Below are 17,212 nucleotides of genomic sequence, written 5' to 3'. Positions count from 1 at the left end.
CTTTGAAGGCAGCCTTTGCCCCCCATCTGCCAGCATCCCGGAGCTTTGGTGCAAACCCCCCCAGTTTCAAGAAGGACACCGTCAACAGTGTCAGTGTCAGGAAAGGCATTTCCCAGGCTCTGCTCTGTGGAACACTAACTCTGTGAAACGCAAGGTTGTGTGAATAAAGGGCTCTGCAGTGAAATGAGTTTTGACATTGCTAGGATCACCAGCATTAAATGCGTTTTCACTGCAACCCTGACAATGCCAGCATGCACGGTGAATCCCTAAAATGGGGAGGAAAGACACATGCTCGGTGTTTGCCAAGGTCATTTAATTATGGGGTTTACTCTGTGTGCTGGGAGGGATACCTACCACTATCTCACGGAACCAGTGAGGTTTACACAGAACACAGGGAAAGAGGCACAGTGACAATACTATCTAATATCATTGCTAAGTATGTCACATGCATTACCTGCTTAAGGTTCCCCCAAAGCCTTTGAGATGGGTTCTATCATCACCCTCACTTTACACAGGAGGACACTGAGGCGCAGAAAGTATCCATCAGTCAAGTTCACACTGGCAGGATTAGAACACAGGTTGCTGCGACTCTATCCTTTTAACCTCGCTAGTTGACGGCGATCACTGTCACCACGGGAAAGGGTAAGAGTCGGATGAGGAGGGAGCAGGGGGCAGTGGGCTTGCGGGGCAGGAGCTGAGCACTAGTGTGTGGAGTTACGTTACTGAGAGCCGTCCCCAGGGCTCAGGGGAACAAAAGTTGCGAAGCCCACATTTTTGTTGAGTAACAGATGCTGGCAGAAATCTTAAGTTCAGATCACTCCTTCCAAAAGTTGGTGGTGAAGAAAGGGAAAGACCAAAGGTGGGCCGCCCCAGGAGGAGGTGGGGATGAGGGAAGCTGTTCTCTGAGGATGGGGGTACCAGTGCGTGTCTAGCAGTGGTGAGGTGGGGCAGCACCTCCCAGCTGGGCACACATAGGAACCCCTTTTTCCAACAAGCCAGTGACTGCCTGTCTGGGGTCTAGGGTACCTCCGGATTGGGGATGGCGTGAGGGAAAAGGCATTCACGATGTTACTGAGTGGCCTCTGCTCTCTAAATGAGAAAACAGTCTTTGTCCGCTGTTGGCCTCCTTTCATCCCATCAGCTAAAAACATCTTTCTAAACATAGCCGTGGGTAAATCCTTAGAGCCAAAACAAAGGAAGCAAATGTGAAATCCTGGTGGAGGGAGTGCAGCTCCCAAGGCAGCCTTTCTGAACCTGGAACTGTCTGCCCCAGTGACGGAGCCTTTACAGGGTGAGGTGTTAGTCCATGAAACCCCAACTCCCGTCCAGGGGTGCGGCTCGCAGAGAAAGGCACAGAACGCCCTCCGTCATCCTGCTGCCTCTTTGGCTCAGAGACGTAGAGGCCCGTACGTCGTCGAGATTCTAAGCCATGGCCGTTCGGTTTCCCCTTGATTCAGGCCACAGAGACCTGCAAGCTCCAAGTCCTAAGCACAGCTTGGCCGCCGAGCGCGGGCCTGAGCGGAGTGTGGCCGGAGCCCCGCGTGGCCACCGAGATAAGGCTGCGCTGGCGCCTCGGCAAGGCCTGTGCAAAGCACCTGGGCCACCTGGCGTCTGAACGACACCCAGGGAGCTGAGGGATGCGCCCTCCCCGTCAGGTGACTGGCATCCCTGGCGGCCAGACAGGAGGAAGGCTTTGGTAGGCGGGGTCTTCGGGTCCTGAGTTGTCCAAAGCTCTGGCTCCAAAAATCTATCTCTGCCGTGGGTGCAACTCACCCGCCTGGCTGTTCCGGAGGTACCAGTTCCCATGGCCGCTCCTCGCCCCCTGCCTTCCATGCCCCCCACTCCGCTCTCCGTCCGTTGCCCATATCCATGAACTTGGACGCCTGGCCTGTGCTAACTTTCCCCACCTCTCCCCAGCCTGCATGTGCACAGAGATGCTCCCTTGCAGCGCTGCCCTGATGAGGGCCCTCTGGCTCCACCCCCGGCACTTTTCTTGCCCTGCCTCCCCATACACGAGCCCGTGAGACCTGGGATCACTGCTCAGAGGAAGGTCTGTATTACTAAGATGGCCCAAAGTATCGCATCTATAGTTTCTAACCGAACAGCCATGGGGGACTGCCATCCTGTTCTGCACAGCACATAAGAGGAAACTGAAGACCTACGTGACTAAATAGCTTGCCCGAGATCATCACACAGCAAGTGGGTGGGAAAGCACAGCCGTATGTCCACAGGGCAAGTATGTGTGTGTGTGTGCGTGTGCGTGTGTGTGTGCGCACGTATGTGACTGCCCAGAGGTTCAGAACAGCTTCCCCTCAAATCAACCCGGATCTGGAGTTACAGACTTCTTGTAATCTTCATATTTTTCTCTCGAGGAACATTAGACATAGTCGAACTTAAGTTAAACTTAAGGACAAAACTTTAGAACAAGTGCTTAAAGCAGGTCAAGCTCCTAAGGCTCAGTCCTGGGATGTTTCCTCACCAACTCTACGCTGTTCTTTTCGGCACGTGTTCTCAGCTCAGTCTCCAACTGCCTTCCGTGCATTCACTCGGCACACCGCACGAGCGAACGGGACCACCAGACGCCTGCTTCCAGGGCCCAACCTGGGCCAGGCCCCTCGGCGCGGCGTGTCCGTGTCCTTTGCTCCCCATCTTACAGAAGAGGAAACAGAGGCATGGAGACCACCTGACCCAGGTCACACAGCTAGGAAGTGGCAGCCAGATGGGAACCCACAGTGTCTGGCTCCAGAGCCCAAGTTCATCCTGTGTCTTCTACTGCATCCCTAACCTTCCGAATTTATTCGAAATCCTGTTATCTTTCTGCTTTTGCCAGAAAACATCTTCCTTTGCCTCTTTCTTGGACCCGAAAAATAATCCCATGTCTCCCAGCAACTACTCCAGCTGCAACCCTCTACCCCGCTGCTGGGGGAACCGGCCCTGGCTCCTAGCCAACATTTGCACGTGAGCCCAGCGGGCAGGGCACCGGGTCTTGGGTCTCCCTCGTGGCGCTGGCCCCTCAGAGCCCTATGTGTTTGGTGTTATGTCCCCAACCTGATGGAGGAGGGAGCTGAGGTTGAGAGAGGGTAAGCAACTTGCCCGAGGTCCACAGCCCATGACCTGTGGACCAGGCCCTTCTAGACTGTGCCCCCAAACCAGTGCTCTCTTCTTTATACTTGGTGGGTTTTAAGTCAGAGCATTGAAAATACAGCAACAGCAGGCATTCCTTTGTAAGAGCACACTGAATAGACCTGAAAGTGGCTTCACCCACCACACACTGACAGGCTTCCTCATCTTCCTATCCCCGCATGCGTGGTGGGAAGCTCCTTATGTTTGGATTAAAGCAGGGGTCACAGACTCAAATGCCCACGGAGGCCAACAGGCAACGAGATGAGTGGCCCTGCCTGGGGCATTTACTGTAGGGTACTAGGAAGTGGTGGGCATGGCGTAAACCAGAGAGCATAAGCCCAGCTTGGTGGGGTGCTATGACTTCGTCTGAATCCATTGTTGCCAGGCAGGAATGTGGGTCTCGTGTTGCCAATTCCAACTACTTTTTAAGAGACGCCAAGAATGCAGACTTTTATGTGAAATCTCTACATTTCTAAATGATGAAAACTAATTCAAATGGTTCTTGAAACACTTAAGGCAAGCAAAGCACGTCTGGCCACCAGGTTCAGTTTGCTGGGTGCCGTTTCGTGACATCCAGCTTAAAAGTTCATAGAGGTTATGAGCTTAGTGCATTGAAAGAAAGTTCCACTTCGTGTAAAATTATCAAATGCTTCCCTAAACGTGACATAAACCAAACCAAACCAAACACAAACTGGATTCAGCGTGCAGGGCTGAATGTCCAGCTTGAAACATTTATGGAGGATATAAGCTGAATTCATTTAAAGAAGGATCACTTTAGTGTAAAAATGATCTGTGCAAATCAAGACAAGCCACACACACACACACACACACACACACACACACACACACACACACACACACCAATTTACTAATGAAGGCGTTTCTCCCAGGAGTGCTTGCTCTGATGACACTTGGTTCAACAGAAGAAAAGGGAAAAGGGCCCACTGCTGCCACTACCTCAAGCCTGTCAGGCAGATGCCACAGTACAGAGTCTTGGCGTGACCCCTGCCTTGTCTGCAGTTAACAGATTTGCCGTGGCACATGGTCATGGAACGCTCCTTGGGGAAACCAAGGTGCAGCAAGAGCTAGACTCCCCGTGACCACTAATTGCTCACCCATCTCTGTAGCTTGGTGCCTTTGGCAAAGATACACCCCTATTTTCTCCTTCTTCTTTGGTCAGTGACCTGTTCTCAATTGATACTGTTCTAAAATCTGAGCTCAACCCCCAGTGGCCCTGGACCAAGGGACTAGATCTAAGCATGCTGCCACTGCTAACGGTCCCTGGGCCCAGCAGCGAGCAGACCGGCATGCAGGGAAGGGATGAGAGGGTGAAGGGGCTCTGGATCCCTGGCTTCCCTGGGAAGGATGTGCTCACCAACAAGCCATTGGAGCCGTGGACAGTGACGCAGCGAGAGAACGTGTGGTGGATGGAGAGGTCCTTGACGTACGTGGGCGGGTCGTAGCCTCCCTTTTCATCCACATCGCCCGCCAGGTGGAAGTGAATTGGGTACTGACCCACCAGCTGCTGGCCCATGTTCTTCAGCTCCACGCCCTCCAGGTGTGCGGCCTTGAACCCCAGTGCAAACTGGGAGAGGAGAGCCCAGGGTCAGAAGGAGTCCATGAGATGCTCCCTGATACCCCTCGCTGCTGCCCACTCCCCAGAAATGCACACGTGTCGTCTTCAGTGTGCTTTGCTGATCCCCACCTCGGGTACTCAGTGAATCAAAGACATTCTCCGCAAATGGGTTAAGATGCCTGACTCTTCCCATCTCAAGGGAGACAGGCTGCTGCTAATAACACAGGAATGTTGCAGGGCAATGAACTGCTTGGAATCAAGAGGTGCAGCGGGACCGTGCACGGCTGGGGCTTGCCTCAACCCTCTTTTCCTGCCTCCTAAGCCACTGAGTGTTATGAGAGAGGGATAACCCTGAGGTAATCCGGGGGAGACTGGCAAACAGCATGCCCTTGGACGGTTGGGGAATCCAGGACAGGCTGGACCTCGGGGCAGTAAGAGCCCATGCTTGGTCCACCATCTGAGGCCCTCTCCTGGCTGTAAGAAGGGGATGCTGAGCTCGGGGTCTTTGTCAGTGTGAGTTGTGGGATGCTTCGCATGCTCACGTCATAGTAAACCCAGAGCCATTCCTACACATTCCAAAGGAACCACCTGATCACACTCAGTGTCTACACTCCAGGAGCTCACCATAAAAGCACAGTTCAAAAAAGATTCCTGTCCCAAGCTGAGTTCAGCTAACTTCTACTAGAGAAGGATGACTTAAGGACAGGCTAACCATGCCTTCCAAAAACAGGTGTCAGCTGGAATGCCAACTCCAGTAGTGGCTGCCCTGAGAGCTGTGTTAAGAATGATTCTGAGGCCTAGTTTGGGCAAAGTGGGAAGGAGTGCTCTGATCACTTAGGGATTACTCTCAACATGGGAAATGGGTTGCAGCAGCTTGCGTAACATAAACCTGCTATTTCTGCTTTAGTCTCCCTAATGAGTTTCTCAGCTAAAGATTATACCACCACCTCTGTCCCCATCTCATCCCTTGAAACTGACTGGAAATACAGAGAAGTGTTTTTGGAGGTTGCAATGACTGGGAAGCACTGCTAGCATTTAATGAGCAGGGGCCAGGAATGCTAGAAATCTTATATTAGGCCCGTATGACAGAAAAAATGGTCTTACCTATGCCAGTAGGGCCCCCATTATGAACTCTGTAAGTTTCACTCAATTATTCCTTTCAGTTAGATTACCAGAAAGTCTCATCCTTAAAGCATATGATTTTAACTTCTAAAGAACTGTCTTTACAAAACACCAAGGTAATATTGTTGTTCTACCAGCTTTAATCTCAAATCATTGGAAGCAATGACCTCATGAAGAACATTGGGGTGTCGTCTGATATTTAACATGCCAGATAAAGGCACCTCACAGAGAGATGCAAAAGGAATTCCTCTTTGAGTTGAATGCTAGGAAAACATGAGCTCCAACGAATTGGTACCATTTTCCTTCACTGCGCAATGAGAACTCTGCAGCTCATCATATCTGTCTTGGTCTTGAGTCTCCACCAGGAAACTCACAGGTAAATGTAACGCTAGAACTTCTAGTTCTTCTCCCCTGTTTATCATCTTCTCTGGTTTTTTGTTTTTGTTTTTTTCTTTGGCCGCGCCGTGAAACATGCGGGATCCTAGCTCCCCAACCAGGGATCGAACCCACGTCCCTTGTGGTGGGAGCACAGAGTCTTAACCACTGGACCGCCAGGGAAGTCCCCATCTTATCTGTATTTTAATGGATCTATTGCAAATGCAAGTTTTTGTGAGTTAAATGCCCGTTCTTTTAGGAAGTGGCCAGGGTTAAACAATGAAGAAAGGGAACGAAAGCTATGATTGAAAGTTGAAAATCAGGAAGGCAGTGTGACACGTGCCATGTGACTGCAGGTAAGAGACGTTCCTCTGTCATCTCTCTTGTTCCCAAGTATGGACAGATGGAATTGCACACAGAGGGATAAGACCCCTCCAATTTCCAGAAAGGTACCCTTCCCTTGCTCCTACCTTTTGCCCCTCCATCCCCTTTCCTACCTAGAATCCCTGCCTATAGGGTGGCATCGCTGGAATCCTCCTAGTTGGGTTGATGGCCTCAGCCAGGCAGACTCATACCTTGATGTGGCCCCCAAAGGTGTCGAAGTCAAAGAAGTTGCAGATGTGGTTGCTGTAGGGGTAGCATTCATCCTCCATCTCCCCCATCACCACGATATTCCGGCTCAGGAGCCCAACCTCGGCCCGCATGTCCACACCATCTACCTCCTCCCCAATGTGCAGGTACATTGGTTTCCCTAGGGCAGAAAGGAGGGAAAGTGGGAAATCAGAGGGACTGCGTGTGCCCACTGTCTTCCAGGGCCCTGCCAGGTGCTTCCGCTGCTCACATGGTGCATGGTGGTCCCCGCGGCCCCGAGTCCCATTTTATAGAAGAACGAAGCCCAGGGAGGTGAAATGACTTGCCTGAGTGAAGAGGCAGGATTCACAGCCATGCATGCTTATGTCTGAAGCCCATGGCAAAAATGGCTATTTCTCCCTCCATTTCTGTCCCCTCTTCTTGCTTGTCCGTACTAGAATCTTCTATTTTAGCTAGACACAAGGCTCCCCGGGACAGCCACATTTCCCAGCCTCCCTGCAGGTCAGTGTGGTCACAGGATAGCAGGAGTGTGTGCACCCTTCAGGTCGCTCCTACTCTACCATAGGGCTGGGATATGGACGCTGTTGGTGGGCCAGCCTCGCCCATGTGGGTGTGAACACACCCTGGAGGTGGCAGAGGAACGTGAGAGAGGAGACCCAGTCTCTGGATGATCCCACAGAGCTCACGCCCTGGACCGCCTACCCGTTGGGAGTCTTACAGACGCAAAACAAACCCTCTCTTGAGAGCCAATGCTTTAAAGCAGTACAAATCCATATTCTGCTGAAGTCGGCAAATCTACGTTCTCCTCAACCTCCTGTAGAGTGTGTGTCTACAACTGAATTTTCTAGAAAGAACTAGATTGGAGCTTCTGTGTCCAGCACCGCCGGGCTCTGGATGCCACTATGGTAGCATATAGAACAATGAAAGAGAGCTTGCACCCCACTCTGTGTTGACCTCACCACGACCTCCCTCCCTCTCGCTGGCCTTGGAGGAGAGGATGCTCTCTCTCTCGTACCACTGACCTCAGCCCCAGCCCCTCCCATAAGCTCAAGAGCCTTGAATCCAATAGCCCTCCCCTTCTAGTAGCTTCATTTCATCCCTCATTTGGGTTCATGTTCTGTTTTGAGACTCGTCTAGGCCTTCCTATCTTTATTTTTTTCTTGATGTTATAATTTTTCTGGAATTTTTTTTTATTGGAGTATAGCTGCTTTACAATTAGGCCTTCCTATCTTTAAAAACTAACAATCATGGGCTTCCCTGGTGGCGCAGTGGTTGAGAGTCCGCCTGCCGATGCAGGGGACACGGGTTCGTGTCCCGGTCTGGGAGGATCCCACGTGCCGCGGAGCGGCTGGGCCCGTGAGCCATGGCCGCTGAGCCTGCGCGTCCAGAGCCTGTGCTCCGCAATGGGAGAGGCCACAACAGTGAGAGTCCCGCGTACCGCAAAAAAAAAAAAAAAAAAAAAAAGGTGCAGGGTGACAGGAGTTTGGAACTTTGGAACTGTCTTTGATCATCACCTCCACAACAATCCCAAACTCTTCTCTGGAATAAAGAGACCTCAGGCTGCCTCTAGATTCAGCTGGTCCCTGAGACTGCTGACCTGCCTGGTAGGTGCTTTCTCTTCTTTTTGATGATGTAATTGTAGAGACAGCAACAACCTCTCATGTCGATTCGCAGCCTGAACCACTGGGCTTTCACTTGACTTGAGCAACAAGGCACGGCTCAGCCCCGTGACACCACTGGTGCCCACGTGCAAAGGCTGTGGTTATAAAAGCCCTGAGCAGCACCCACTGATGGTGACCTCACCCTGCTCTCTCATCCCCAGGGAGCGCTGGCTTCCCTGCCCACCCCTTCACCCAGCTTACATCCCGTGGGTGGCTCTGCAGCCTTTTAAAGGATGTTTGTTGTTCTGGAATTCTGCAGACTCAGGGAGATGGTGGTTTCTTTGAAGCATCTCAGTTTAAGATGTGAGACGGGTGCACGGCAAAGCTGAGAAAATATTCCCTTTGGAATCGGTATTTGCCTCCTCTGGCTGTTGTAACAACTTACCACAAACTCAGTGGCTTAAAACAACAGAAATTTCTATTCTGATAGTCCTGGAGGTCAGAAGTCCAAAATCCATTTCACTGGGTCAGCAGTCAGGGAGTTGCCAGGGCTGGTCCCGTCAGGGGCTCAGGGGAGAACCAGTTCCTGGCCTTTTGCAGACCCTTGCAGCTGCCAGCACTCCTCGGCTGGTGGCCCCTTCCTCCAATCTGCTATGTCATCACATCTGACTCTGACCCTCCTGTACCCCTCCTTTTAAGGACCCTTTTTTTTTTTTTTTTTTGTGGTACGCGGGCCTCTCACTGTTGTGGCCTCTCCCATTGCGGAGCACAGGCTCCGGACGCGCAGGCTCAGCGGCCATGGCTCACGGGCCCAGCCGCTCCGCGGCATGTGGGATCCTCCCGGACCGGGGCACGAACCCGTGTCCCCTGCATCGGCAGGCGGACTCTCAACCACTGCGCCACCAGGGAAGCCTAAGGACCGTTTTGATTCCACTGAACCCACCCAGATAATCCGGGTTCACCCCCCATCTCGTGAGCCTTAATCACATCTGCAAAGTCCCTTTTGCCACATGAGGTAACACATTCCCAGTTGCCAAAGATTAGCACGTGGACACCTTTGAGGGCTGTTAGTCTATAACAGAGTCCCTCTTTTAAAAAGTCTCAGGTAATAAAAAAAAATTAACTTTTCAAAGAGTCTATTTACTGGAATTTACTGTTATCCCCTGAGCCGAAGGTCTGTGTCCCCTGTCAAAGGGATGCCATGGATAGGCGGCTGTAAGGCCTTAAGTCTCATTCAGGGTCCTGACATCAACCAGTGGAAAGAGTTTAAAACAAGTTAGTGCTGCAGAATAGCGGTGCCTCATCCTCCAGCACATCCCACTGTGGCTTCTGGTTTGGGTCACAGGGCCACGAGTCTGTCCAGTTTTAAGGTCCAGAAGCAGAGTCCCCTCTAGCACCCATGCAGGAGCCTCTCTCCCACCCCTGGCTCGTCCTCTGCCCATCGGCTCTGGGGCCTTTACACAGCCAGTTACGAGGCCCTCGGGTTGCGGGGAGGTTAGGGTCTTCTGCAAAAAGAGCTTTGCCCTGGGTTCTGAGTGACCCCAGCACCCAGAGCAGCGTCTGATGCTGACAAGGAAAGAGACTCCCACGCGTGCCAGCCCTGAACACCCAAGGTCCAGCGACTGACACACTGAGCATCGATCATAACTGCATCTAAGGATAGACAGTCAGACCCGGAAGGACCCGGAATGGCTTTCTGCCGTCACTTAGGCCAGCTCGCTAACTTCACATTTGAGGAAACGGAAGGCAGACGGTGCTCAGGGCCGGCCTGGTGGAGACAGGGCGAGGATGGGGGGACGCGGCCCCCAGGAAGGGATGCCCTTTCAAGCCCTTACGACTGGCGCTGAGAACACTTTCTCTTCACCACCAGGCTCTGGCTCTGGGACCCAGTGAGTGCCGTGGGCCTGGACCTTCGCCATAAGCACCTGAAACGTGACACCTGTCTTTCCAGCACCTCTTTACTCTCCGTGGACCCTTGACTCTGACTTCGAGGGCTGAGCATGTCACCTGCGTCCAGGCAGCAGTGATCTCTCATGCCAGCCACTGGGGGTGCACTGCCTTCCCTCTCTCTCGGGGAGGACCTGCCGCCAGGAGGTAGTCAGCAGGCGGCCTCCAGCTCAGGAGCTCCTGTGTCTGCTCCAAGGTCATGCTCTGCTTGGGTTCCTCCCAGTGACTAAAGCACAGCCGAGGTCCTGGAGCCCGGCCGCTGCTTCCCCACGCAGGATCCCCTGATAGGCAGGCTGTGCTCGGAGGGCCCCCCGCTTTCCCTAGTCTCCCGAACCACCCAGCTCAGAACACTCCCTGCAGGTAAGTGGGTCAGTAGAAATGGACCCTTCTTTTTTCCCAGAGCTGGGCATCTTTCCCCAAGTACTTGCAGGCTCCTGGTCTTCCAGGCCTCATGCCTCTGGGCACGGTGGACCCAGGCCTCTTCACTAGTGGACCCCCCAATGAACAGCTCTCCTGGCAACACCCAGAAAACCTTCCAAAGGCTTCCTCAACCGAGCAAAGCCACCCGGGACCGTTCTTGGGGTGCAGAAGCGAGCGCTGCCTGCCAGAGCCCTAGAGGCAGTTCAGAGGTGAACTTGCCAAAGCAAGCGATGGGGGCCTGAGGGTCTGGTCCCGAGAGGCACAGCATAGAGCCTGCTTCCCAAAAGGATGTCCCCCCGAGCCCCGCCACCCAGGGCTCCGCACGTTACAGAAGAGGCTACAGGGAGGAGCAAGCTCTGTCCTACCGGCCAGAGGCGCGGGAAAGGAGTTTCCCATGCAGCTCCGGGGGCACAGAGCTGCCTAGCTGCCCGCAGGATGGACAGAGTAAAACCCAAATTCCTGTGGGCTTACCGGCCATCACTCCCACACGTCCCCTTCTGCTCCAGCCAGACCCGGCCACCCATCATTCCCCGAGCAAGCTTCTGCTCGTTCACATCTCAGCTTTTATCGAAGCTGCTCTCTCTAGTTGGGACAGCCTCCTCCATTCGTCCACGGAGCAAATCACCTTGTCCCTCAAGATCCAGCTCTGGTGGCTCCTTCTCAGTGAAGTCTTCCCCGACTAACCCTCAGCATGAGCCTTTGCATCTTGGGGTCTCCACGGTGCTTGGGGGAGCCAGGAAACCAGGCCAAGCCTCCGCATCTCTAGGCTATGCACCTCCAGATTTCCAACCATCCCTCAAAGTGTACGCGTGTCAGAGTTCAGGAGGCTCCTCTCAATTTGTCAGCAACCCCCCCGTAAAATATGGCGTCCAGGGACTTCCCTGGAGGTTCCAGTGTTTAAGACACTGAGCTTCCAATGCAGGGCGTGCGGGTTCGATCCCTGGTCGGGGACTAAAATCCCACATGCCGTGCGACGCGACCCCAAAAAAAAAAAAAAAAAAAAAAAGTGGTGTCCAGGCAGGGTGCTGACCAGAAGCTTCTGTTCCTGTGGGTGGGAGGAGGGCCTTCCTCGGGGACCCAGTCTCAACACAACTGGAGAGGTGGGACAGATGCGGAGGACTGTGGCTCTGCAGCCAGGCTGTCCGGGTGGGATTCTGACTCAGATCATAGCCGTGAGTCCCTGAACACATTATTTAAGCTCCTGAACTTCAGCCCCTTTATCTATAAAATGGAGATAACAATAGCACATATCTCGAAAGGTAGCTATGGCTGTGAAATGAGTTAATCCACGGAATGTGCCTGGAACAGCCCCGAGGGCATGGTAGGGGCTCGTGTGACAGAAGTGACACACGCAGCTGTCCCCAGGTGAAGGCTGGAACCCAGGACTCCCACCGCTAGCGTCATACCTACAATGATGGGCATGGAAGATAACAGGTTCCACAGCTTTCTTTGTTCCACGGGGAAAAGCAGCCAGGGGGCAGGGCTGACTTCCAGGTAGATGGACAACTGTGCTGATTAGACTGCTGGGAGCAGACTCAGTAAGACGGATTGAGAGCTGAAAGAATGTTCCGGTCCCACCGCCTCCTTCCCCTCCGTGGGGCTCCCTATCAGGATTTTACAAACCTTACCGCCAGTTTATCTGTCCCGCTGCTGCAGTTACAGCCCACTCCCAGGCCACTACCCGAGGGAAGCTGTGCACCCCGCTTTCCCAGCATCCCACCCTGTCTGTGGAATTCTCCCACACGGCCTTCACCCCTCCCTTCTGTCTCCAGGCTCTGATACAGGAAGGCCAACCAGGGGAAAGCAGACGCGGCCAAGCCAGATTTGTCCCGAATAATCCACAAGGGCCATGAGCACAGACGAGGGGTGGGGAAGGCATGGGATGCAGAAGGACTCTGCACAGTTGCCCCGCACAGGAATAAAACATCGACCCTTCCAAGTACTCATCCTACGACAGGCCCGGTTCCACAATCCGCCCTCTTCCGAGCCCTCTCTACAGGGCAAGCATGGCACTAAACACTCCGGAGTCGAGAAGGGGAAAACATCAAGGATCTTCCAGTGGGAGAAACAGACCCCTGTACGTGTGGCTCAGACCCAGCAGGGCCCAGGGTTTCTGCAGGAGGGGGCAGTGCGGTCTGCCCTTCTCAGACCACGAGGACAAGCCCAGAGGGACTTAGGCTGGAGGGTCCCAGAAAGGCAAATTTAAACTACAGAGCTCCCAGATCCCTCCTCCAGTCCAGTCATCTTTGAGAGAAGAAGTTGGGAACAGGGTCCCTCCTGGAGGAAGGAAGGATGAAGCAGAACATATCACCTTCGAGCCAGAGAGCTCTGAGTTTGAATCCTGGCTCAGATCGACCAAGTAGACTTGCTTGGTCTATACCAGCAGCCCTCACTAGAAAGTTCTGAGATGATGGAAATGCTCTAGTCCGTGTTGTCCGATATGGTAGCCACTAGCCACATGTGGCCAGTGAACTCTTGAAATCTGTCCTGCAGGACTGAGGAATGGAATTTTTATTAGTTTCAATTAAATTTATACAGCCCCATGCGGCTGCTGACTACCATATTGGAAAGCATGAGTCTAGACGTTTAATTTCCACGGACATCAGTTTCCTCATCTATGTCATGGAGAAAACAGTAGCACCCGCCTTGTCAGGTTGTCATGAAGAGTGAGCAAGTCGGTTTCCGTAAAGTGCTTTAGCATATCACGGGAAACTCAAACAATGTTAATACTAATTAGTAGTAGTACTTCAAAGTGTGTGATGGGGGGCTTATAAAACAAAGTGGGAAGTTGAGAATGAAAATAGGGTAGAAAATTGAGGGGATTTCTTTTTTCTTTTTCTTTTTTTTTTTTTTTTTTTACTGACGAAGGATGTATTTATTTTAAACGATTACATAAGATTCAGCTTAAGAATCATAAGGAGGAGATTTCTAATTGCCATGTCGGGAGGTGTTGAAAATCACACTGTGGTTGGCAAAACCTTGAAATATTTTTTTAGATGATTCACACATTTTCATGACTTTGTTACCCCCATCTGTTTCTCGTCAGAAAATCGTTATGCAAAAAGGCCTGTTTACTGGAATTTGGGGGCAGTGAGGAAGGAGGATCCAGGAGGGCTGTGTCCCTCTCTGCAGCCAGCCTGGGGAGGAGAACACGAATTGGTAATTGGATGGGGGGCACAGTTCTGGAAAAGAACAAAGCAGGTGGAGTCCTTGCTCCGTGTCAGTGGGGGATGGAGGGCCAGAGAACGGGCTTGGAGCTGAAGAGGAGGAATGTGAGCCTCCCTAGGACAGCCAGACAAACAGAAAGACACACACGCGCGCGCGCACACACACACACACACACACACACACACACACACGCCTCATAGATACCCCTCCCTGGGGCTTTTCCGACGCTGTCCACCAGGAGGCACTGTTTTCATGTAAGCCCTAAAGCTTCTGAGCAAGATGGTCCGCTCTGAGCCTAGTACCTTTAAGGAGGGAGGGGCTTGGCAGGGTGGGGGAGCTGCTGGAGGGGTCCTGAGGGGGATGCATCATCTTCTCCACTTACCCTTCCCTCCCTTGGTACTCAGGGCCCAGAGCAGCCCCGTCTCACCCTCTGTCCAGCCTGCACAGCCCTCATGAAGCCCCTGGAACTGTTGGCCAAACATTGCCACCTGCAGCAACGCGCCATCATGCACACCCAAACCACGCCGTTGGGCGAGGCGGGGGTGCCCCAGGATCGCACGGCTTCCTCATTCTCAGGGTCACTCTTGGCACACACTGCTGCCCTATTAGGACTTGCTCAAGATGAAATTTCCCCTCCAGGCCTAGGGTGCTCAACAATGAGGTGCAGATGAGGGCCGGTGAGAACAAAGTGCCCCTCCCAGGGTGCCCCTCCTCCTACCTCCCTGCAGGCAAGGCCTTAAAGGCAAGCTTTCACCCTCCCAGAAGCCACAAGGGCAGCCCCAGCTCCATGGGTCACTTAGGCTAGGCCCGTGAGCCGTGGCCGCTGAGCCTGCGCGTCCGGAGCCTGTGCTCCGCAACGGGAGAGGCCACAACAGTGAGAGGCCTGCGTACCGCAAAAAAAACCAAAACCAAAACCAAAACCCAAAACAAAAAAACAGTGAGCAGTGACATCCCCTCAAACGGTCTGAATGCCACTCCTGACAAGAGTCCCAGAGGACACCTGGCGTCCCAGAGGACACCTGGCATCCCAGAAGGCCTGTCCACATGTATTGTCCTCAGGAGACGCAGAAGGCACCCAGTGAAGACCCAAGGGTCCAACAATCACTAGGAATTGCTTCGCTTGGTGCTGTCCTGTAAGTGGGGGTCTAGGAAGTCTAATAAGCCATTGTACTCAGAAGAAAGCCCCAAGGTGCCATTTGGGGTCTCCGCTTCCTCCAGCCCCCCGTTTCCCTGTCAAGCTACCTGGGTCTTCTTCTGGAATTGGAGCATTGCCTGCTCTTCCCAGCACAGGGTCTTTGCTGCCCCTCCCCTCTTTCCTGGTTACCTCTCTGCTCAATCATTAATTCTTCTGGGGAGTCTTCCACGCCTTTGCCAAACCCCCGTTTCCGATGCTCCCATCAATCCCCCCTCTTCCTCTTCCATGGCCTTTCTCACATTTGGGATTTCGTTTTTATTGGGATGATTCTTTGCTGGATATCCATGTTCACAGCTGCCTAAGGGCAGAGAACTTGTCTATGTGGTTCACCATGGCTTCCCAAAGCCTGGAGCATCTCCTGGCATAGACTACGTACTCTTTGTTTGTTGAATACATGATGACCTGCTCCTTGCCACCTCCCTGCGGGTGTCCTTGTGATGGAGGAGTGAGGATGCCTGTCCAGCCTGAGGGTGGAGGGAGGGTGGGGCATGCACATCCTCTTCACAGGAAGAGCCTCCACACCCAGAAGCATCAGGACACGTAGACAACTGCAGGCCTGGCAGACCTCGTGTGTCTGTTACGAATAATGACAGAAATGGCTTGCTTCTCTCCCTCTATAACTTCCTTTAAACTGCATGTCCCCAAAGAGCGGAATCGATAAGCTATAAAATATACAGGTTTCAACCACTGGCCTGTGGCTCATGTCCCTTCCCTCCTTCCCATCCTTAAGTTTAGTTGCTAAACTACTGCATCTACTACTAGTAACAGCTAACACGAGTGGAGCACTTATCACGTTCCAGGCACTATTTTCAGTATCTCTTTAAGTATCTCTTTAACTCCTTTAATCTTCACAACAGCCCTTTGAAGTAGCTGTGATCATCATCTCCATTTTATACATGAGAAAACAGGGGCAAAGGGAAGTTACGTAATTGTCTAACGTCCTTCGGCTAATCACTACCGTTCCTAGAACCTCTTTAAACTATTTTGCCCTCTACCAAAAAAAAAAAAAGTCTTCCTCAAAACGTCTTCAGAAAATGTGACGAACAGCACGACCCTCCGTCTAACGTGATAAATCAAACCGTAAAGAGCCGCACACAGAGAGCATCTTTGCATCAAACGGTTTCCAGGGTGATGGTTCGCGTTGTTGTGCAGTATCCACCACGTGAAAGCCCCTATGACAGATTCCCCAGTAGCCCAGAGCGAAGGGAAAGTTGCCTCTCTTGGCTTCTGGTCCCCTTCCTTGTATTAGACAATATTAGTTAAGTAATTGGTGAAGTTGCTTTCTCTGCTCTGGCTGCCAGGAAGCTCAGAGATACATTTTATGGTCTATTTCAGTAGCTTCTGCTAACTTCACTTCCCACCCCCCTTTCTGCTGACTTTATTCTCCATCCATCAGTCTTTCATTACTTAGACATGTATCTTTCACTCTGTTTTTTCTTTCCCCCCACCCCCCGGAGGAAGATCTACCTGGACTTGTGTTCATTCCAAGAGACCCCGAAACCTTTTTTGAAGAAGGTAGGGGTTTCAAACGAATTATCATTTAAGGTATCATTCTGTTACCTTGTCAAGGAACAAATGTTTGGTCATCTCAGCCTCTGCCCACAAACTGCTACCCCCTTCCCTCTCTCTCGCCACACCCACCGCATCACAATCTCTGGAAACAGTTACAGCCTTCCTTTTGCAGTTCTGAGTCTAGAGCTGGTGCCCCAGGATCACAGCTGCAGCATCTGTGGACCGCCTCAGCTACATGCCCTCCAGGGTCCCCATCCCCATGAAAAAAATTATGCCATTGGACTCCATCACACATTCTCACTTTTTGAAACCTTTGTGCCCCCAAATTCTTTCTCAAGCACACTTCCACTAGCCAAAAAGATTCTGTTGAATTTTACCTTTTGTAGTTTTAGTTCCAAAATAATAGATACTCTGAATATATTGGTAACGCTTTCTCAATTCATAGTCTTCCTTCTACCCCCAAATTCTAATACTTCTCCAGGTGCCATGGTTCTGCGGCAGCCAATACTTTTTTTCCTTAATTTTTATGGGGGTAGAGTTGATTTACAGTGTTGTGTTAGTTTCAGGTGTACAGCAAAGTGA

At 52.2% G+C, this 17,212-nt stretch overlaps 1 protein-coding gene across 1 annotated transcript in view; it reads right to left on the bottom strand.

The window, feature by feature from the left end:
- Positions 1 to 17,212, bottom strand: part of CEMIP (cell migration inducing hyaluronidase 1) — a 163,160-nt gene that overhangs the window by 35,609 nt on the left and 110,339 nt on the right. The window contains exons 12-13 of the mRNA XM_060005332.1: positions 6,772 to 6,947; positions 4,499 to 4,708 (exon numbers count right to left, since the gene is read on the bottom strand). Of these exons, the coding sequence (XP_059861315.1) occupies positions 4,499 to 4,708; positions 6,772 to 6,947 (386 nt within the window). The remainder of the gene's footprint in view (positions 1 to 4,498; positions 4,709 to 6,771; positions 6,948 to 17,212) is intronic.

This window comes from Delphinus delphis, chromosome 2 (genome assembly GCF_949987515.2).
Source record: "Delphinus delphis chromosome 2, mDelDel1.2, whole genome shotgun sequence".
Taxonomy (NCBI): domain Eukaryota; kingdom Metazoa; phylum Chordata; class Mammalia; order Artiodactyla; family Delphinidae; genus Delphinus; species Delphinus delphis.
This window is presented reverse-complemented; position numbering and strand designations above follow the sequence as displayed.